The sequence below is a fragment of the Epinephelus moara genome, chromosome 13 (genome assembly GCF_006386435.1).
Source record: "Epinephelus moara isolate mb chromosome 13, YSFRI_EMoa_1.0, whole genome shotgun sequence".
NCBI classification, from domain to species: Eukaryota; Metazoa; Chordata; class Actinopteri; order Perciformes; family Serranidae; genus Epinephelus; species Epinephelus moara.
This window is the reverse complement of record NC_065518.1, coordinates 23,623,902-23,646,531: the sequence shown is the minus strand read 5'-3', so window position 1 is coordinate 23,646,531 and position 22,630 is coordinate 23,623,902. Positions and strand designations below refer to the sequence as shown.

The window sequence follows — 22,630 nt, the reverse complement described above, 5'->3', positions numbered from 1 at the left end:
GCCACTTTGCAAATGTGACTGCATGAGTGTGGGGTGTTATTTGCATTGCAAAAGGTGCTCAGTCAAATGGTCATCCTTTGCATCATTTACCGTGATGCAAAAAGCACCAGGTCAGGAGCGTCGGCTATTTCCACATTTTCTCGCGAGACTTGCCCTCTACAGACATGGAGACGCGAGCTGCCTGAATTTTAGTTCTCATTGCTGTGAGAGGACAGCACCGCCTTGCACGAAGCACCCTTGCTGTGCGTTTCATGTGCTTTTTAAAGAGGTAAAGTGACGATATAGTGCATGTGAGTGAGGAGGTTTGGAGCTGCAGAGAGGCGCATTGATCGCGAGCATGGGCGGCGTTTCCCGTCTGTGTGCGTTCAGAGGAAAGAGAAAGCTTCCATATAGGGGGAGAGAGCTCGGGGGCTCCATGCACACTCAGGAAACAAGTCGACTGCATGCATGAATACGCTTTCACTGCTGGAGGTTTAATCACCGATTAACCAATTCTCCACCCCGTTTTCTGCTCATGTCACCGGGGTGTGTTGGAGCATCCGGAGGTAAGTGATCCATGAACCCGGGCAGCGACCCTCTCCTCCCGGGCTGGAGAAGGGCCAGCAGGTCGGGTCAGGCTCGGCTGCTGGAGGACTAAATGAAAGGGGATGTTTTGAAGGATCAGCCTGCATATCTCAAGGATCAAACATGTGCGGACAAATCATGGATCTTCATCATCCTCATCATCATAAGTTAGCTGGCTGGCTCTAGGTTAGGCTGCTGACTTCTAGATGTCCCGCCTCCCCTCAGGTGAGACAGAGGCACACAAACACTCTGACCTCCACCTGTGTCCACCGACATGGATAAACTCACCGTGATTTCAGGATGTCTCTTCCTCGCTGCAGACATCTTTGCCATCGCCAGCATCGCCAACCCGGACTGGATCAGCACTGGAGAATCAGCTGGTAGGTTTTTGTTGTCACTTAGTTTCACTGCTGCACTGTGTTTGTCCTGGATAAGTGTCTATGGTTACTAATGGGAGGTCAGTCACTGCACAGCACAGCAAGTCGAAAATGGCATATGTTTGTGGGTGAAAAAAATAACAAAAAGAGGTCAGAAAACATGTCAGAGTGTGTTTTCAGCCTAAAGTCAACAAAGTCTGAGGCAACAGTTGCACACAAACATTGCTAAATCTCTAGTCTAATGTGGTTCTCAGCCTTTTTGGCCTATTAAGATTAAGGTGATGGCATCTGTGTGATCACTGTTTGAGAGTGAGAGTTAAGTGTCTAATATTTGACTAGAGAAAATGGAAAAAGTTTCTAAAAAATGGAATAAACAGATGTTTTTCCTTCATCTGGTGACCACCCAGATTTATGTTGGCACCCAGTGGAGAGGTCTGACCCCAGGCTGTTAATCACACTTTTAGAGAATTGGAGAAATGTTAGTGTATTGAATGATTTTCAACAAACCAAAAAGGAAAACATGAATAATCTGGTGTCTAAATTGTCCTCTGAATTCAGCAAAGGTCAAGCAAATGTCCCAAAGTTCAGATACTGAAACTGTTCTGCCAGTCAAGTTATTTTACTGTAATGTACTCAAATGTCCATATTCTTACAAGATCATCTTTATCATCCTCCAACACAAGAGTGCAGGTTTGCTTCAACAATATGGAGGGGACACACATACATAAAATGGGGGTTTGGAGGTCCGTTGCCAGAAATTTTTTAGCATCACACGTTTAATTTCCTGCAATATGTTGTTTTTTATGCACAAATGTATGGTGTAAAAGCTTTTAATTTTGTCAAAAGTCCTGCAACTTTCATGTTATTAGAGAGGGAAAAATGCACATGTTCTAACTATTGAGGAGAACATGTGCAGGGAGTGCAGTGCACTTTAAAGGCCCAAAACTACTTTTCTTAGTCAGCTTTTTAATGTAAATCATTAAATCCTATATGTAAAACACAGTTTTCTGTCAAAGCTTGAACAGATTTTGTTATTTTACGCGGGATATTTCCATATTTGTGTTTGTATCTGTGCGTTTCTTACTGCTTCGAAGGTGTTCAGCTGTAAAAAGATGATGTTGTGTACGTGCACCAATCAAGGTTTAGCAAAATTTGAATGAAAATGTGAGGACAGTCGTTGGGTTGTTTCAAAAATGTATGCAGCACAACAACTTATTGGCTGCATCCAAAATTCCATGCTAAAACAGTACGTGAGATTTTTCTAGTATGTCTGAAATTTTAGTAGGAAACCCATAGCACTTGACTCGCACACTGTTTCCGATGAAACATTGTAGTATGCAATCACTGGACAGTATGTCGACATAATTATCCCACAATGCAGTGCGGTAGACAACGTTTGTCACGGACATGACCAAGACAACTGAGACAACTTGAGACAGTTTAAGTATAAGTGTAAGATTTCACATATTTTTTAGATTATTTTCAAATTGCTGGCAGAGTTGAGGTTGGCCAGAGTTAATACAGGTTACCATGGTTACTTGTCGCCAACCTACAATGAGGCTCTCTTGAAGTGACATGGTAATTACAGCTTAGGGATCAAAAGCTACATACTACTGTTTGTGTACACAAAAGTATTACAACGATAGAACACATATCAGGAATGTAGTGTCTTCTTTTAATCCCCGCATTCCACTACTTTGTGACTATATCACCCACAATGCAACTCAACCACTGTCAATTCTGTTGGAGATTCGGATGTGTTATGGTAGTAGTGGCTGATGTAGCCTCAAGCAGAGATGATGATTGGTCTGGAGACCTTGAGACCAGGAGATTTCACACAACTTGTAGTCTTCAGCTCCAACAGACGCTGACTCGGGTGACATCACTTCAAGATATACTATGCAAGAATTGTTGGTTACTGTTTGTATATAATATTGCCAGTGAAATTGAAAGCCAACCCCGGGTGCTGTGCCTGCGATTTTCATAGCTTCTTCTTGGACTCATGCTGCTTACAGTCTTGCACCTGGTCGCTACCTTTTTATAAGGCGCGCTGATCCCAGGAACGCCCCAATCATAGCAAAATAAGAAGGAAAATACAGGCAGATGGCAGAGTCTCTGCAGATAAAAACACTGCCACACACTTCTCCTGGGTCATAAGTGATGGATGAAAGGGATTACTTTTGTATGAGTCTATACAATGTCTTTTTTTATTTAGGAGAATCCTGCATAGTATATCTTTACAACAGTTTCACACATCTCCTTCTGGAGACACAAAAGGCTTCATACAACTTTTTCACATGTGCAGTAGTACACCCTGACGCCTGTTAACAGATTTTGATGTGTAAAATGGGTGGAATTTCCCTTTAACTTTGAACGACTCATAGCTAAGGATAATTTTTTGGAACTGGAACTTCGATCGTTTCAGAGAGCTTGATTTTAAATCATGTTTAATACTTACATAAATATGTTGGCGTCTTAAATCAGTGTCAAAACTTGTTCTGGAATAAATTAAAACACTAGTTATCACCATTATGATCATTTTACAGCCAATACTGATCACTTGTGGGAAGTTAGATTTTATTCATTGTACAGTCAGTCCTAGAATTAAAGTGCCGAATACAGGTTTTATCCAAATCCCACAGACTTCTACTCACAGTCAGCCTCCCTGGTTATTTCAATAGAGTAATATTCAGATGCAAAGTCCAAAAGCTAAACATTGACTAAAACTGATGCAACAGACAAACAGCACCACTACAGTATATGCACAGCTGCTGGAGGTTCTTGTCAGCCTCCATCCTCATGCTACAGTGGAGCAGAGATAAGCACGTTACCGGCGTGCCAAGTGGTCATTACAGGATTTAATTTGTTGTAAAAAATACTGACTGCTGCTGCAAGTTGAGTACATAACAAGATGTTTTCTCTCCCAGTCGTCATAGCACAAAATGGACTGTAGTTCAGACCGACTCACACTGAAGGTTTTGACTCTTGTTCCCTGATTGCAAGCAATGGTGTGAAATGACTGTACTTACTGTACTAAAAGCTTTTTGTTCCTGTTTAATTAGCCGAGTAGTAATTACCTGAAAGCAGGAAGTGTTGTTTGGGAGTGAAGATGTGGGACTCTTAATTTGGCCTCCTGGGAGAACGGTGCTTTCCACCAGAAGAATTAACGCTTCTCGCGCTTAGTCATGATGTATTCTTATTTTGAGTGCTTAGTGTACACGCAGAAGTAAAAACACACACGCTCATACATGTATATATGTATATTTATATTTATTTAGTTTTGTTTTCAGACTGTTCCTCTGCACTTAGCCCAGCTCTGATGAATCTAGTTAGTTGGCCATCTAGATTTATTAAACACCCAGAAAAGGGAGAAAATATACAGAATAAACTTATTATAATGATAACATAATAAGCCCATGCTCACTATGAATATGCACTTTGAGAATTTCCTATTGGTTGACACGATCAATAGAATCACACCACTGGTGACGGCAACACTTGAGTTTATTATAGCTGCTGTTCAAACACTGATGTGCTCACGAGCCGCCCTATTATAGTGCTTTTCTATCTACCACAAGGTCATGCTGTCAGCACTGTGTGTGTGTGTGTGTGTGTGTGTGTGTGTGTGTGTGTGTGTGAGAAAGAGAGAGAGAGAGAGAAACTGCACCAATGTGAGCAGATGCACTTGTGTGTGTTTGTGTGCTTAAGTGCCGTGTTGCGAGATTTGAAGGAGCAGAAAAATGTCGAAGCAGTTTACGAAGTGTTCGCTAAGTACAGGTTAAGGTACTTAGCGAACCCCCCCCACACACACACACACACACACACACACACACACACGTACACAAATGCTTAGTCTGTTAAAGAAGTCTCTGACTGATTCCTTTCCATACAGTGTTCCATAACACAACAGGAAACTATGGCAGGTCTGTATTTCCTTCACCAGGAAAACAAATAAAGTAAAGTTACTTATTAATTTTTTTTCACTCTTTCTTATTTTATTCCTGTGCCAGCTCTCATTCATAATCATACATTTTGTTGCTGAAAAGAATAAGTCACCCACAAAATGATCATTTGTATATCAGTTACTCACCCAGTGTTATGTTGAATTTGTGAATAAATGCTTTCTTGCATGCCTCAGTGGTACACGAAGAATCCAAAAACTGAGATATTGCTACATGAAGTGGAACAAAAGGGGTTCATGTTTAAACTATAGCAAAACATTTATTTGCAAAGTCTCACACAACTCGTGCAGTATAATCAAAGTCTCATTTATCCAGTCCGCACGCATTCTGAGACAGAAGAATTAAATAAAGATTAAGTTTAATGCGAAATGGAAGTGTACAGATTAACAGATGATTTGTGCTGATAAGATTTAACAAAAGTTTTTGCTGCTTAGACACCAGAGGGAGCTTATTAATAAGCAGCAGCACGAAAAATTCTCCCATGGGGTCCAGACACTGGTGGAGGTGGTGGTGGCTGATGACTTTGGCTGATGAGTGCTGAGGCGAATAGAGGCTGCATCCGAGAAGACTAGGCGGTGATGGGGCGGTGGAGGGTGCGCACGGCAGCAGCATGAAAGGACTGTGTGCAGAAATGAACCATATTTAAATTGAGGAGCAGTGAGATGATAGGCTGATGGAGAAGGTGTGTCGCTGCGCTATTGGTTGATCAGCTGTAGAGCGGCTGATGACGCGATTGACAGCTCCGAACACTGACCACCGGAGAGAGAGCAGGAGCATGCATGCAAGGAGTGAATGGCAGGGTGAGGAAGAAGATAATGTGTTTGAGACTGTTTACGATGAAGTATTTTAGATGGTAAAGCTTTAGCAAAAATTTGATATAGTATTGCTGTTGTTAAACGCGCCACCCCTTTACTTCAATTCCCCACGAATTTTCTCTGTTTTTGGATTCTTCGTTCACTGTAGAGGCATGTGAGAAAACCAACGTTTTCTTCCCGAACTCAAGGTACCACAGGGTGAGTAACTGATGTACAAATGGTCATTTTGCGTTTGAAGTTTTCCTTTAAGTTTATTCTCGCTCTCTTAAATCATATCAAAAACAAAGCCCGCGCTCCATCATGGCAGGAAGCAAAAGCAGATTTCTGTGTGACTTATATTTTTTTGGTATGGAGTCCAGTATGCGGGGAAATGAATGCACTATTTACATTGTCCCCCACCCTGCAGTGTGAAAGGATGTGTTGAAAGGGAACAGGATATCCTGTGTATAGGGGGGGATAGGTCAACCTGCAGGAGGATGTGGTTCAGTCTGGTCCTGGTATCATCACCCAGCACTGTATCCAAAATCAGCAACCGAAACCCTTTCAAGCCAGCAATAAATATTTTAAGGGCTGATGGATATAGGAGTAGGAATTAAATCTGTTGTTTGTTTTGTAGTATGATTTTCTCAGGTCCCTAATTTTAGTTGTACATCTTTTACACATTGTATAGTTTAAAAATAATAAACCGCTAAATGTAAATTAAGGGGTGTTAATGGTTTTAAGCAGCAGGTGTTTATTCAAAAGCAGCATATGTTATGTAATTATCCCCCCTAATTAAAAGATGTTTCAGTGCCTCCCTGTGTTTTTCCTGCACTCTTTGTGATATTGGTTACTTGTAATTTTGGCCATCGTGACAATTATGTTAATTCTACAGTCGCGTGGTTTAAATTGCCCAGAATAAATCCATAAATCCATAAAATGTATAAAGCTCCTCTTTCTTCTGTGTTGGCTTGGCGGGCGCTAACTGCTCGCTGAGGATAATAAGAAAGAAAAAAGGAGCGAGACAAAAGACTAAATGAAGGTGTGGGAGGATTTCTTTTATGTGCTCTGTGTTGTGTCGTCTACGTAGTCAGACTGGATGCAGAGTTGAGCAGATGCAGTCTCTGTTGGGCTCCGTGTGTGTGTGTATGTGTGTGTGTGTGTGTGTATGTGTGCTACCTGACATCACAGCCACCCAGCAGGCTCTGTGAGACAGCAGGCCGTCAGGTGACTTGCCATCTGATGTAGGGTTATTGATCTCTTCTCTCTTTCTTACATCTTACAGTTTCTCTCTGTGTCTATGATGCTTTGGTGGTTCTTGCCAGAACCCTGAGCCTGTTTGACATCATTCATGAATCACTAGGGGTCACTGCTGCCGCTGGGACACAGTGTTTCCATACCAACAGGTTCCTCGGCCTCCGGTCACTGTGGGGAATCAGAGGGACTCCTGGGAGGTCATCAGCCAGAAACACATGAACTAATGTCATATGTTGCTGTGCATTAGGCTGTTTTTGCCTTTCACTTAATGGATGTAATGTGCAGGTCCCATCTTTTTTTTCTCAGCCTTACAGTGAGTTTTCAGCTCATTGTTTAGCTGACTGGCCACCAACTTATCTGTCTTGGTTCACTCTCACCGCTCTCATAGCCTTGCTTTCGGCTGCAGCAAACAAAAGACAAAAAGCACCAATCAGCAGACAGACACAGTTAGCGACCAGAGACCAGTTGCATATAACTCTGTGTAGATTCATGACTAAAACTGTGTGTATGCACAAAGGAAGAAATATGCTTACACATTCTTTTAGTCAGATTTATTAAGCTATGCGTACGCCTGATTGTGTTTTATAAATCTCAGTCGTGGTGATGCTGTGTGCACCTGCACGAGCCTCATTTCCACACTCAGAGTTCGCAATAAATGACTATAGAAAGTCTATTAAACGTTTGCATATCAATACTTGTGCCCCTGCATCACTCATTAGACCTGTCAATGAGAAATGACTTATGCTTGGTTTTTGTGTGTACGTGTGGTTTATGTATCAAACCCCAGCTGGTGAATGTATCGGAGCATTTAGCAGCTAAAGCTCCAGATGCTTTCCTAAGGAGTTGGTAGAGACCAAAAACAGAGCTAAAAGAGAGACAGTATTGACCTACAGTCATCAGTTTGCTAACAAGTTTGCCATATCAGTTTGTATGTCAATGTTATGCCCACAACATGTTTCAGCTGCCCCCAAGTGGCCAAAAAATGTTATTGCAGATGTAAAGAGGATTTTTTTTTCTCCCTCTCTGTCTCCACCCAGGCTCTCTGACTGTGGGTCTGGTTCGTCAGTGCCAGACCATCCACGGCAGAGACCGGACCTGCATCCCCCCGCAGCTTCCCCCGGAGTGGATCACCACACTCTTCTTCATCATCCTGGGCATCATCTCCCTCACCGTCACCTGTGGTCTGCTGGTGATGTCACGCTGGCGCCGCGAAGCTGCCCGATACGCCCGATGGATCGCCTTCACAGGGAGTAGGTGTTCACTGTCACCTTAAAAGCTCTTCAATCATAACCATCTCTCTTTGAATAAATAGTTTCAAATTTGTTATCAAATGACATTCCAGGGTTGAAGACAACTGTCAGCCAATAGGAAGTGACAAACTTACAGTTGAGAGCAAAACACAAGTTCAGCATTGACAGACTGGCATTATATTCTTCCTTGAAACCATTGTGGACCTTTGTAAACACAATTGCTCTGTGTCCAGTTTGCTGCTGTTAAATAACAGTTTTATGAATATTAAAGTTGCCTTAATATCACACCCAACCCTTTTAGCCGTAAAGTACCACACCAGGGTCAGAAATTAACTGCAGGTGGAGGCAAGCTCACCCATTATAGCTTATAAAATGCTTGTGAAAGTAACCGATGCTACTTGAGAATTTCCTGTGAGGTAAATGGAGCCTTCCTCAGAACTCAGCGTTTCATTTCAGGAGAGCTTTTAGTCCGGTAATTATGAACATCTTGACAAAGTGACTGTGGAGGAGCTGTAATTGATGGGCCGTTTTCTATTTTTACAGGAAAGAGACAGAGTTTGTCTGTTACAGAGGACCAGAGCAGGAGCTTCACTTGGCTCCAATTATAGAAAAATATGAAGCAGGTTCTCATGAGTAGACCATCAATACTGGGGGCTGATTTTAGTGCTAAGGACAGTTTTTTTCCACACATATTTTAATACCTAAAAGCTGCCTTAAAAGTTTGTATGTTGTGTAGTTGTTCATAATATTTTATATTGGACACCTCATCTATCATTAAGTCAAATGACAGCCCCTGACTAAGTGACATTTTGTAGATATTTTATATTATATTCAGTGTATAACAATAACAGTACAGAACAACTGGTAAAGTCGTTTATTAGTAAATATTTTTTCAGTTTTCTTACGCCAATCATAATCAAGAAGGCTTCGGGACCACCTATGAAGGTTTGGCGACCCCTAGTGGTGCTTAGGACTCCTAGGGTGGGAACCAGTGGTCTTGAGCAGTGGTTCCCAATTGATGGATTGTGGTCCAAAAGTGGGTCGCAAACATGTCAAGATTGTAAAAAACACACTTTATTTTTGAAGTACAGTGAATTTTTGGCACAAGCTTTCATTCTGAAATGCTGTTTCCTGTTGTAGAGTGAGTAAATAACAGACAGCTGCTTAACAGAGATGGCAAACTAAGTCGATGACGTGGCCGAATGCAAGTATGACACTGAATATGTTATGTTATGTGGATCTTGAACTAATGACTACGGAGCAGTCTGGACCCCGTGGCTGGACCAGTTGGGAACCAGTGGTCTAGAGCAGTGATTTGTCTTTTTTTTTTGTCAGATGGACCCCAGTAGCCATGTCACATGAGCTCCAGTCACCTTTAGTTGACAACTCCATTGAGTTTCAGTTCATCCATTACTTTTAGCTATTTGAACTCTTACTTGTAGCTATCTGTTTTGATTATGCTAACTATTTTAACCAGCTGTTCATTACTTTTAGCTAACAGTTTTAGCTGTTTGTCTATTACTTGTTGCTTACTGGTAACTATTTTATCTATTACTAAGAGACAATTTACCATTTATGCATTAGTTTTAATTATTTCACCATTTATTGCTTCTAACTGTTTCAACCATTTGCCCATTACTTTTAGCCAACTCCATTCCTTTAAAGAAATTCTACACCCGCTAAATGATCATTAGTTTGTCAGTTAGTTGTCCCGTGTTATGTTGAATTCATGAAGAAAATTTTGATTTTCTCTCATGCTTTCACAGTGAACGAAGAATCCAAAAAACAGCGAAAATTCTTGATAAATTGAATTAAAAAGGTCTGTGTTAAACAAACGCAAAACTATATCAAAACATCTGCACACAACTTGTGCAGTATAATCCAAGTCTCATTTATTCAGTTGTGTGCTCAGTGCTTCCCGACTGCATTTTCACCGAAACCTTCCTATTAAAAACACTTCGGCAGGCTAGCTACTCATCCATGCATGGCACTGTTTATGGGGAAGTGTATAAAATAGTAAGGTTTTAGCAAAAATGCAGGTGATTGGGAAGTACTGAGCATACGGCTGGATAAATGAGACTTGGATTATACTGCAGGAGTTGTGTGAGAGTTTGTAAATCAATATTTTGATATAGTTTGATATGTGGAACACTTTGACTTCATCAAGAATAATCACCTTTTTTGGATTCTTCGTTCACAGTGGAGGCATGTGAGAAAAAGGTTTCTTCACAAATTTAATGTAACACGAGATGAGTTATTGATATACAAAAGACCATTTGGGGGTGAAGTAATCCTTTAAGCTAAATGTTTCAACTATTTTATCCCTTACTTTTAGCTAATGTAACTGTTTATCCCTCACTTCAGCTTATCCCTTGGCTCGCTAACTAGTTTCCATGCTCTCTCAACGTGTGTTCAGGTGGCACAGCTGGCCTGATATTTGAAAGCATTTTTGAAATTTAAATCTTGTTTTCTGTATTTCTAAATGTGTTTAGCTTCTCTACAGTCTTTTCTGATAACCCCTGGCAGCTGCAGGAGTACTCCAGGCTGGGAGTCGCTGGTCTAGAGGGGATGGTAATCTTCTTTCTGTCCGTGTGTTTTTCGTCTGTCACAGTGGTCCTGTTCTGCATGGCTGCCCTCATATTCCCCATCGGCTTCTACATCAACGAGGTTGGAGGACAGCCATATAAGCTCCCCAACAACACGGTGGTGGGCTCCTCCTACGTCCTCTTTGTTCTGTCCATATTCTTCACCATCGTGGGACTGCTGTTTGCTGGGAAGGTGTGCCTGCCCGGCTGAAAATCTCTCCTCTTCTTTTTGTGTCTTTGGAGAAACTCCACCATTGGAGGCAACTTTTGTGACTCTTCATGGCAGTGTTGGAAGCATCGCTGAAGTTGAACAAAACTGAGAAACACCTGTTTGTGTTTGTCCTTTGGATGATTTGTCACGATGCCTGTAACTGGAGCCGAAATCACGCCATCCGTACATCTGTTTGTTCAGAGACTGAGCAGAGGCAGAGAGCTCTGAAACAGCCCTTATCATCATCAGTCCTGAACGATGAGTGTGAAGTGATGAACAGGCAGGAGAATTAAAAAAACACATGATGGAAATGGATTCAAACATCCGAACTTTCAAGGGAGGCCTGCTGTATTATCCGTCACCTTAACATTTACTGACAGATAACCCTTGCTCTTCTCATCCCATCAACAAGATGCACACAGACTGACATGTCAGGCCACATGCTGGCCAAAGCACCAAATATCAGCCAGTCACCTCTTCCCTGACCACAGCTACATGGAACTATCTGTAATATATACAATGATGTTTCATTTTCTTGGCACATTTTATTTATTTGTTTAATTGTTCAGTTCTGTTTTTTGTAAAGGTATTTTTTATTGAAAGGCCTAATGTATCCCAGAGTTTCCCTGCCGTTAATATGTGTGGTGGATCACTTTGCCTTAAAGAGCTGTTAACCTTAAAATAAGTATCATATTGTTGAGTTGTAGTGTCTTGGGATCAATTTTAAAATTCTGGATACATGAAATGATCTTGCATAAAAATGTTAGAACTAGAATGTAAAATGGGCTTTCAGGCAACATCGGTCCAAAATGATCATAATGAGGAGTGAGTAGTGTAAAGTTGTGTGCATGGATGTGTTGCATTAATATGAGCTGGTCTCTACGATGATGTATGGATCAGCAGTGAGCCTCACATCGACAGGTCACACCTGTTCCGGTCTCTCTGTTACGGCTTTGTTCTTTCTAGTGATGTAGTGAATGTATTATTCACCTTTTGAGCATTTCCTGTTGTTTAAACACTGTATCAAGAAATGACTGGATCTATGACTAGTTTGTTTTATATATTTGAGATGCCGACTTCATTTCTGTGTAAATGACAGACAGCCAGTCTGTGACGTTTTCTAGAAGCACTGTGATGTTCTTGAATGAGCATGGAAGATCTCATTGCATTAAAAATGACTCATTGGAACACTGATTGTCTCAATTTGTTTTAATAAGTTTCTTTTAGAAGGCCATATTACTGTAAGTACTGTAAGTGCTGCACTGGGTTAAGGCACTATGTAGGTAGTTATATGCATCCGAGGCAATCTGACTGTGTTAAAAAATCCTTTATTAATACATGGATAACCAACGTGTTTCGACTAGAGAGTCTTCATCAGGGTGTAAAATGCATTGGAAACAGATGTGCAATTTAAGAACTCAGGTACACCGATAAGCCAAAACATTAAAACCACTGACAGGTGAATTGAATAACTTTGATTATTTTGTTCCAATGCATTGTTCTCCTGGGAAACCTTTGGTTCTGGCATTCATGTGGATACCACCTGACATGTTCCGCCCACTCAAACACCATTGCAGACCAAGTACCCCTCCTCATGGCAACAGTACTCCCCAATGGCAATGGCCCCCTGGCAGAAAAAAGCACCATGCCACACTGCAAACATCGCTCTGGAATGGCACAAGGAATGTGACAAAGACCTCAAAGTGTCAACCTGGCCTCCAAATTCCCGAGATCCCAATCTGATTCAGCATCTGTGGCATGTGCCACCTCATAACCCTCTGGACTCAATGGATCTGCTGTCAACACACTGGTGCCAGACACCGCAAGACACTCCCAGATCCATCTGGGGTACCGGCTAATCACAAGAACCCTCGAGCAGATTGGGACCTGAGAAATTTAGACACCAGGTCGACACCTTTTGCTTTTTCTGCTGGAATACTTCCTGTCTAGTTTTTTTCTGTCTCTTCTGGCATCTGCTGCTGTGTCATGTTTTCTGGACATGTATATGGTTATTTATTATGAGTTTTCCCTACATCATACCTTCCTCTCAGCATTGTTATGTTTTTGAACAAGTATTAGTGAGGGTGAGCCCTTGAGTGTTTTATACTCTCTTTTAGGAGTATAATATTGCTGTTGGCATGTTTCTCTACATATATTACTGAGGGTGATCCTTTGTGAGCCCTTTGAAGTTTTCCTGCCTTTGAATATTGAGGCTTAACTTTATCCCTACTGTCAGGTCTTTTTGTTAGTTATCATGAGTCACACTCTTTATAAATATTTCAACTTTATACATGTTATGAGTTTTTTTGTTCATCCACACTGTAGTACATATTGTTTCTTGTCTTTGTCAGATATTTTACTGCATATTTTCATTTTCTGTCGCTTAATGTGCAGGTTTGTCACAATATGTTGATTTTCTTTTTATTTGGGATTCTTGTTACTACATATGTGAATTACTCATAGTACACATTTACTTCATTTTCATTTGCAATTTCTTTTAATGTGGTTCTTGTCTAGTAGTATTGTGTGACCTGTGTCACATGGCCTCTACTTTTTAAATTGCACACCTGTTTCCGATGCATTTTACACCCCGATGAAGACTCTCTAGTCGAAATATGTAGGTTTATCCATTAATTAATAAAAGATTTTTAACTACAGTCAGGGGGCCTTGGATGCATTTTTGGACTGCCTGCCTGTACCATGGACTTTTACACTGAGTGAGCTGGCTAGTCATTGTTTGTTATCTTTATATTATTTACAGTCTTAAACAATTTACCAGTGGGATTAGGTCAGATGCAGACATGCTAGCAGGAGTTAAGAATCTCAGGGGGTCAGAATTGCATTCATCACTCAAAAAATTGTAGTTTTTGTCTTAATTCGAAGTGACAGTGTATTGAAAAGCAAACATGTAGCTGCTATCATGTAAAAACCTATTGCTATGTTTTGGGGATTTTTGTTTTCTACAGCCAAAAGGTTCATGAAAACATCATTAAAATTCTTTGATCTCTTGGGCCAATAAAACGTTTCCACAGCGTGTATCAAACATCTCAAGATCTGAGAGAAAAAAGGAAGGCATTTTAGAGTTACATTAAGTCTATCTGACGGCCAAAATGAATCTCCCGTTTTCTGGTGCCTTCCATGTTTATCTGCAGTGACAGAGCTTGTTTAGAATCTCACACCCACTTTACCATCCTTTGTGTGGATGCACAGGATGTTTAGGTTGCCATAGGAACGCCTAAGAAAAGTATTTGGTGATGTGTGTTTGTGTTTTTTCCTCAAAAGATGCAGCCAGCTGGGTGACAACAGCAGGAAACCTGTCACCCCATTCTGCTTACGACTGCTGCCTAAAAGTCAAGAGTACAAACTGCCTTTGACCTTCGGACCAAATCTCCCAGTCACATGTGCAGTTATTTTATGCCCTGAAATCTTTTTTTTTTCAAAGTCAAGTTATGGATGGATATCGTAATATAATAAGCGTTGTCTTTTCCTAGATTTAAATGCTGCATTACAGTAATGTGGTGCAATCATCTGGTCTGTTGTAGCTGTTGTATCACTTGCCTTTACCCACTCGGTCATTATATTCACATTACTGATGATTATTTATCAAAAATCTCATTGTGTATTTTGTGAAAGCACCAATAGTCAGCCACAATATCATCGTAATACTGATATCAAGGCAGTAAGTCGCTGCAGTAGTGTAACATTTTCAAGCTACAGTCACATGGAACAAATATTTATTACTCATTTTCAATAGATAAACATGTAACATAACATGTCATAGTATATACAACACTTAAACAGGAGATGATTTGAAATTGTGAGACTGTCAGTTTTGTTTGGCACAGGTTATAGTGAGATGCACTGACAGTGCATATGAGGAGCCACTACAATTCTGACCACAAGAGGGAGCAGTTGATCATGTTGAACTCAGAGTAATCCACCACTTACTGTAAATCACCACATCTCCAATCTGCAGCAGAATTATGAAGTTTAACGTTTAAAGCATTCTTTTAACAGTTCACAACATCTTTAGTTCAACATTTTTTTGTGTGTGAGATCCTTAATAGTGTCCTCTTATTGTTTGTTACCTTGTGCTAAAGCAGAACCACATGCTAGCAAAACATGCAGTTCAGACAGTACAGCTCAATCCTCCACCCTGAATGTGCTGGATCCACTGTGGATGCTTGGGTCAGGCCATAGTGGAAGTGCTGTGCTTCAGCTTGGCCACTTGCGCGGCCCCGAGCAGCAGTGCGCCAGTGAGGAGCTCCAGGCCGTAGGAGAGCCAGGCCAGACCCAGAGACCACCCGAAGGAGGTGTGAATATAGGCCAGACCCTCTGGCCCCACCAGCCTCTCTGTCTCAGCCTTCGCCTGGTGCGAGTAGAAGATGTAGAGGCTCACACCACACAGCGTCAGCAGACCTGCAGAGACACATTACACACACATACACAGGAAAAAAGGCTTAAATCAATGCTGGGTTTTATGTGCTCATTATCTTGGTCATCTGTTCATTGATAAAAAGTGAAGATATATTTATTTTATTACGCACAAACACTCAAGACTTCTTAAAGCTACACACAAGCTGGCATTGTACTCCAGCGATTATTAAGCAGAAATTCATACCAGTTCCGTGATTAGAGTTCATCATTAAAACCACCAATAACATCATGCCATTAGCAACACTAAATCTCATATAGTCAGAGACAGGAAATACACTGACGTACGTGCTGTCTGCTTACACAACGTTCTAGTCATCAGGGACTCGACTGAGAGACGCACAAACCCACACAGTCCTCACAAGTTTCATAGTGTTGCTATTGGAAACCCTTTTAATTTTGACGGCTTGCTACTGGTTTTTAAGGGGATGCAAGCGGAGCGCAGAGGCTACCCAGGGCGGGACTAATAATCGTTTTATTACCATTACACCCCGAGGTGCTACGGGGCTCGGAGTATGAGGAGGAAGCTGCATCTGATGTCTCATTTTTATGCAGAGGAACACAAACAGAGAGGCAGAGAGAAAACTGCCTCATATATTGAACGAACATGTAGAGAGGACGACTACTATTACAGCTGAAACAAAAAGTCAATTGATAAGTGGATCGACAGGTTGCCATCAGCAACAATTCTGATCTTTGATAAACCATTTAAACCTCCTTTTTGCCAAAAAATACCAAAGATTCAGTGGTACTAGCTCCTTGAATATGAAGATTGACTGTCTTTTTACCCTCTGTGAGAGGGAACTGAATATCTCTGGGGTGTAGACTGTTTGTAGACAGTCAAGCAAACAAAACATCAGCTTGGGGCTCTGGGAAACTGTGATGAGTAAATTTAGCTAGAGCTGGAGAGAGATGACTCAATTGATCAGTCGAGCGTTGGTTGGTTCAGACTGAAATATCTCGACCACTACTATGAAATTTTGGACATTCATGTCCTCCAGAGGATGAATCCTAGAGACTTTGGTAATCCCCTGACTTCTCCTTCAGCGCCACAATGAGGCTGACAAATGTGTGTTTCTTTTAAGATTATTTTTTTGGCCTTTGCCTTTATTCAAAGGGCTATGGGATGGAGGTGAACCCACGGCCAATGCGGCAACGACACAGCCTTTATACACGGGGCACCTGCTCTACCAGGTGAGTTAGTGGGTGCCCTTATAATTGTGGTTTTGCCTGAACTATCTCAACAGCTACTGGATGGACTGGAATTTGGTGCATGTTCCCCACAGGACAAACACCTTTCCTTGATTTCCCTCCAGCCCCATCATCAGGTCAAATTCGGTCACTCTGTCCAATACTTTGGTTTATCATCACTACCTGTAAAATGAATGACATTCCCATGACAATACCGGCAATGATAGCAATGTAATTTGTGGGTCAACACAATATTAATGATGTCATATTATGCCCTTCTGCTTTCATTATAAGTGTGGATTGGTTTTGAGCACGGAAGCACTAAATGTTCTTATTTTAAAGAGAACCTTCATCAGAGTATCAATTACCCTGGAAATGAAATACAAGGGAAGCAGTGGAATGGCCCTGCAGGGAACCCTGACAAATACCCATTAGGCTGGTTAATGGCTGGTGAGGAGAGTAGTTGCCACGTTAGAACGAAGACAGAAAAATGGAATGAGCAGAGAATTCTGTATATGTAGATATGTGTGTGTGTGTGTGTGTGTGTGTGTGTGTATAGGTGCATATGTGTATATATACTCATGTAACAAGGCATGATATCACCCTCTCACCTTTGGTGTTAACACACATTTCCTGTTTGTTTAGGGGGCTTATTACCACCTACATGCTGACTGAGGATAAACTGACAATGCTAAGGTATTGAACCTAAAATAATCAATGCCTGATGTAATTAAACAATCTAATTTTAAGAGGCGAAGTAGACTGAACAACAAACAGGGCAAAGACAAATTTAGGGGACGACAAATTTAAACAATAAGAACGAAACGCTGTGTTTGGAGGGTAGGGAGGATGGATATTTCACAAGTCACAGCCAGTTCACAAGACATCTCCAATCTAATTCAAGCCTTTACTCCGTACCACACACTGCCATGTGCTGCTTATTTAAAGGAGAATATAAAGAGTCTTTTTAAGTAATTGTTTATCCATCACAAGGTCTTCTTGTGATTGAGACGGTGGCAGCGGAGCACCCAGAGACCCAGAGGAACAAGCTCTGCCAGATGCTCAGACACTGTGTTTATGTGTGCATGAATAAGTTGATTACTGTAAATACCCAGATAAACCCAATAGTGTTAACACTGTTAACAGTAATCTAACTCTCCCAGTAACCCAAATTTACAGTATTTGTTTGATAGCAGAATTACAGCTATGGTAGCTTTTTATCCAGTTTATTCTGTTACCTATGTGGCACACTGTCAAAACACACACACACACAGCCAAAAAAAACAACACTCTGGTGTGTGACTATCAAGTTAAATTAAAAAAAACCCTGATAAGTACATTATTCCCACTCTGATTATGACCTGGATTTAAATCAGATAACCAGGTTAAGCTTTTATATGGCCGTTGCACTTAATGTTGTTAGGCACAGCACTTTCTGTCAGCTCTTTCAAATTTGTGGTGTCTTATAGATGTTGGTTCCCACATAACGCTGCTCATCGTGAGTGCTGGGACAATAACGATGAATGAAAATCCAAGGAATTGCATACTTAATTTTCTCATCTTAAAGTTAATATTACTAATTATCTGATGTAATGGTACATGTTAACATTTTAGCGTTCCACAACAATCCTGTCTTAGTGTGTAAGTTATCTGTATATACACAAATAAGGGGATCCATTGTTCTTTGAATAGGCTGATTGTCCTTTTCCTACATTGATTGTAAGGAATAAAACATTTCCAGGGAACAAACCGTCTCAAGTTTAGAGACTTGTGGGTACCCACAGAACCCATTTTCATTCAGATATTTTGAGGTGAGAGGTCAAGGGACCACTTTTAAATTGCCATGCCAGTTGTTCCCTTGTCAAAATTTAGCCTAATTATGGAGCGTTATGTAATCCCTTTCCGACAAGCTACAGTTTGTAGCAATGGATGCCTTAGGTTGTCTATAGAGGTGGGGGAAAAAAATCGATACAGTATAGTATCACGATATTTTTGTGTGGCAATATTGTATCGTTACATGGACACCAAGTATCTTTTTTTTTTTTTTTAATCAAATAAATGATTAATATTACAATTACAAATTAAACTTTTGGTAGCCTACTAGAATAATATAATAAATTGCTTTTTCAGTCTACTAGACACATTTTGTTGCAATAAAAATGACCTGACGTGAGATAAACACACTGAAAATATCTTAGATAATACAGATGGTGACAAAGTTGTGCTTTCGGGACATAATTTGCAGTTGAAAAAAGGTAATAAATCGCAATATATTGCAAAATGTTATCGCGATACTCAGCATATCGCAATACATTTAAAATCACAATAATATCGTGATTTAAGTATCGCGATAATATCGTATCGTGGAGCCTCCCTAGTCGTCTAGTTTCACAATATAACACTACCTTTACGCTAGCTTAAAAAATGAGTGCACCACAGCCTCTTAACGACAGTTAATCCTCCAATTATTCTTTCATTGAACGAATGAATGAACATGTGCAGCAGTAACAGTAAAAGTACAGTCATATTAGTCGAGTATTTGCACAGTATCAAAGAAAATCAATTAAAAGCACTCCCAAAAAGCCTATAGGATTTTCTATCTATATATTATCTGTATAGACAGGAGGTTCGAAATGAGAGACTAGAGGAGAACGTCCCCAAATCAATAAAGACAATAAATGTGACAAATGCTCTTTATTTGTTTTTGTAGTAAAACACATAAGAGCTTGTTTTTATATTCTCCAGATACCCATATATTTCTGTTGCTTATGTCATATGTGAGGGCCACGGTATGTCTCCTTCACACCCTTTATTTTTAATACAGTATTTAATTTATACTGTTTAAACACTATTATTTGGGTTAGTCTACTTTAATGTTATCCTTGTTACAATATGATCATATCATGTTTTTGGTCATTTTTTGCTTTAGTTAGAAAAAAACTGGAGCAAACATCAGTTGAACAAAGTTGAACATCATTTCTATAACTGAATGTGTATTTTCTTTTACATACAGTATCTAAAAGACACAGTATATCTCTGGTCTGTTTAGTTGTACTGCATATATTTTATATCCTACATTTATAATCTTTTGTGGCCAGCATGAGTCACCAAGTTGATGTTGCGGCATGTGAAGGTGTCAGGAGACGTTATCAACTGTCTCACACAAACAATGTGAAATAAAAGATGAAATGAAATACAGAATATTAGAGAGACGCAAATTCGGTGCTGCAATTGTTTCCAAAGCAAATTTACTTCACCGTTGTGCCTCCCCGAAGACCAATAAAAGCTCTCATAATCCATTCGACGGAATACAGGATGAAGCATTCTGATATAACAGAAGCAAGAGCAGACACACACACACACACACACACACACACACACACCAAAGCACACCTGTCCATTCATGCATACTTAACCAATATGGCCAAATCAAACAGCCAGTCAGTCTTGGCTGGTAATAAAAGTCAGTCCCTTTGGCCACAGGAGGTCAATAACTGTGAGTGAGGTCAGTTTCAGCAGCCCTGCACATAAAGTGCTCCTGTCCGCTCAGATGAACCACATGGCCTTGCTTTACTGCCACACTGCAGCCATATATTCCACCAAAACCCTCAGCAGCTTCCTGGTGTTTTCCACCTTCTTTTGCAGTATCATTAGTGCATTAAATGTGGTATGAATGGTGAATACGACTGAAAACCAGAGCCACACTGATTGTGACTATTTTCTAATGTCAGCCACAAAAAAACCCCAAAGAAATGGTATCTGTTCTGTGGTCTTTAAATGTTATTTTTGGTGATTTTCCATCTGAACAACCACACTGAAAGATAATAAGCGTATAAAAGGGACCTGATTGTTATTTGAAAGCCATTATCTCTTAATTAGCTGTGTTAATAGGCATATTATTTGAGGTAATTGTTTTGTGTGACCAAATCAAACCCTAAGAATGATAGTTTTCAATGTATTTACATTTCTGAAACGGCTGCCACAACAAACGTATGTGGAGAAAATGCTGTTTACAGTGAGAGAGAAAAGTGTGAGAGCACTGGACAGAGATGGAGCGCACACTTCCTGCTCCTAACCGCACACAGTCATTTGAGTGAAATGATCTCCAACAATGTGTGTCCCGACAATTGGCTCCTTTATACCACCACCTAATGGCTCCGGCTTTATTTAACACTGGGGTAAATGATGCAAAGCAGAACTGTGTTGCACCTCTCTCCGGCACTCACTGTGATTTATTTTTATACATGTCAGCTTTATTATCTTTCCCACAACTTAGTGGCAATAGTGTGTCATTTCAACGTTTAACCATTGAATCTTAAATGTGATAAAGGCAGCACTGTTGTCCATGTAGCAAACACAGGCACAGCAGCTGTGAGAGAGCATTGTCAATACTGTCTAGAGTGGAACTTCCGACTCTTTTAAACCACTTTAAAGTATTTACTGCCGGCAGCAACGGCAGTGATGGCAGCACTGATTCATCTCGGTGCATGAGTGCCGCTGGGTATTGTGGTTTGTGCTTTAATGGATCTGTCTAGGAAAAGTGGCTAAGATATCTTAGTGGGTGCACCAAAACAACACCTCTGCAGCTACAGCACTGCTAGAGCTGAAGGTGGTTGCAGTAAGGGTAGGACCCAAACCTCAACTTACTGCAGATGAAGAAGTAGCACGCCGCGCCGGTGAGGAGGACCGGGCTTCGAGCCAGGGAGCTGACCAGTCCACAGATGCCACCAATTAGCAGCAGCACCAGGCTGAAGGGAAGCACCACCACTATTGCACTGTGCATGCCTGCATAAACACACAGGGGTAAATGAAAACAGATGGATTATGGGGCATCTGTGGAGTTATGGCTGTCTTGATAGCAGTGTGTGATAGGATGAGCACAGGGTTTTTATCAAAGATAGAGGAGAGACTCACTCAGCATGTGCAGCTCAATCTCAGAGTACCTGGAGTAGTCTGCATTGAAGGAGTCAATAGAGTCTGCATTGTTCTTCCCACCTGGAGGTCACAATAAAACCAGAAAAAGCACAAGATCATAAAAATATCTGCAGTTTCACTCCATCACATCACATCACAGGGATCTCAATCATTCCAAGTAAAAGTTATGAAACAGAAGCCCACCTTCGTTGATGCTCCACAGTCCTGAGTGGGAGCTCATGTCCTCAGTGTCGCTCATATTCACAGGATTCATCTCTATGATGTACCAGTAATCGGTTCCGAGAGCAGTCGCCAGGAAAGCGAAGCTCATGAGACCGCAGATGCCGGCTGTGACCACCACAGAGCCAAAGGTAACCTTCATCCTGCACAGGTGACTGCTTGATTTGCGCGTAACGGTGATGGCTTTGCGTAACGTGGATTTTCTACTGCTGATCTTGAGTCTGAAACACTGACGCGCTCATTACGGTTGCGAAAATAAACCTCCTCTATGTTTTTCCGGCTTTTCTGTCTAAGCAGTAATTACAGATGGACATCAACTTATCCTTGAATGAATGAGTCAAGTCACAGAGCCGCACGAGGATGATAGCAGTCTCGTTGAACTGCAGCTGCCGTCTGGGAGGGACTTGGATTTATGCGGGAGGCGCACACGTTTACGCAACACATGGAGGGAGAGAGAGACAGACAGATCTTTTATAGGGTTGGTAAATGAACACCACTGATGTAATTCATCCAAGAATGCTATCACCAAATAGTTTCATAGTAAAGATGGCATACAATAAAGCCAGACCTTCTGTTTTCAGTGGATGGGTTATAGCTGTCTTCTTGCAGGTAGTCTTAATTTTTCGGATTCCCCAGTATCATGGGCGGATAATGAGACAATGGGCCCCTGGGCGCAGATACAGAAGACCCCACCACCTCAAACACATATGAGCAAGATGCACAGACATGATAGTTTAGTGAATTTTTGCTGTGATTATGCATCTCTCTGTGGTTCTGTAGTTACTTTGTCTCTCTGTAGTTGTTGATGTCTTTTTGTAGTTGTTATGTCTCTTTGAGGTTGTTTTGCCCCT

At 41.0% G+C, this 22,630-nt stretch overlaps 2 protein-coding genes across 2 annotated transcripts; one reads left to right on the top strand and one right to left on the bottom strand.

The window, feature by feature from the left end:
- The first annotated feature begins 140 nt into the window (after nt 1-140).
- On the top strand, nt 141-13,584 carry LOC126399798 (uncharacterized protein C16orf52 homolog B-like). Its single transcript, XM_050060064.1, has 3 exons — nt 141-944; nt 7,992-8,204; nt 10,816-13,584. Exons 1-3 carry the CDS (start codon nt 839-841, stop codon nt 10,998-11,000), a joined length of 504 nt encoding a protein of 167 aa, XP_049916021.1. The 5' UTR covers nt 141-838; the 3' UTR covers nt 11,001-13,584.
- Nucleotides 13,585-14,733: 1,149 nt separating this feature from the next.
- On the bottom strand, nt 14,734-22,157 carry tmem235b (transmembrane protein 235b). The gene is made up of 4 exons (XM_050060341.1): nt 21,744-22,157; nt 21,540-21,620; nt 21,273-21,410; nt 14,734-15,419 (listed from the first exon to the last, which is right to left on the bottom strand). Exons 1-4 carry the CDS (start codon nt 21,919-21,921, stop codon nt 15,190-15,192), a joined length of 627 nt encoding a protein of 208 aa, XP_049916298.1. The 5' UTR covers nt 21,922-22,157; the 3' UTR covers nt 14,734-15,189.
- Between the last annotated feature and the right edge of the window lie 473 nt (nt 22,158-22,630).

What these genes read in the sequence shown, in the direction of transcription:
- LOC126399798 (XM_050060064.1), top strand. Translation starts at nt 839, where the DNA reads ATGGATAAACTCACCGTGATTTCAGGATGTCTCTTCCTCGCTGCAGAC. An exon ending in CAGCACTGGAGAATCAGCTG is followed by an intron (nt 945 to 7,991) that starts GTAGGTTTTTGT and finishes GTCTCCACCCAG; the next exon opens with GCTCTCTGACTGTGGGTCTG. An exon ending in ATGGATCGCCTTCACAGGGA is followed by an intron (nt 8,205 to 10,815) that starts GTAGGTGTTCAC and finishes CGTCTGTCACAG; the next exon opens with TGGTCCTGTTCTGCATGGCT.
- tmem235b (XM_050060341.1), bottom strand. Translation starts at nt 21,921, where the DNA reads ATGAAGGTTACCTTTGGCTCTGTGGTGGTCACAGCCGGCATCTGCGGT. An exon ending in ACTGTGGAGCATCAACGAAG is followed by an intron (nt 21,621 to 21,743) that starts GTGGGCTTCTGT and finishes TGTGACCTCCAG; the next exon opens with GTGGGAAGAACAATGCAGAC. An exon ending in GATTGAGCTGCACATGCTGA is followed by an intron (nt 21,411 to 21,539) that starts GTGAGTCTCTCC and finishes GTGTTTATGCAG; the next exon opens with GCATGCACAGTGCAATAGTG.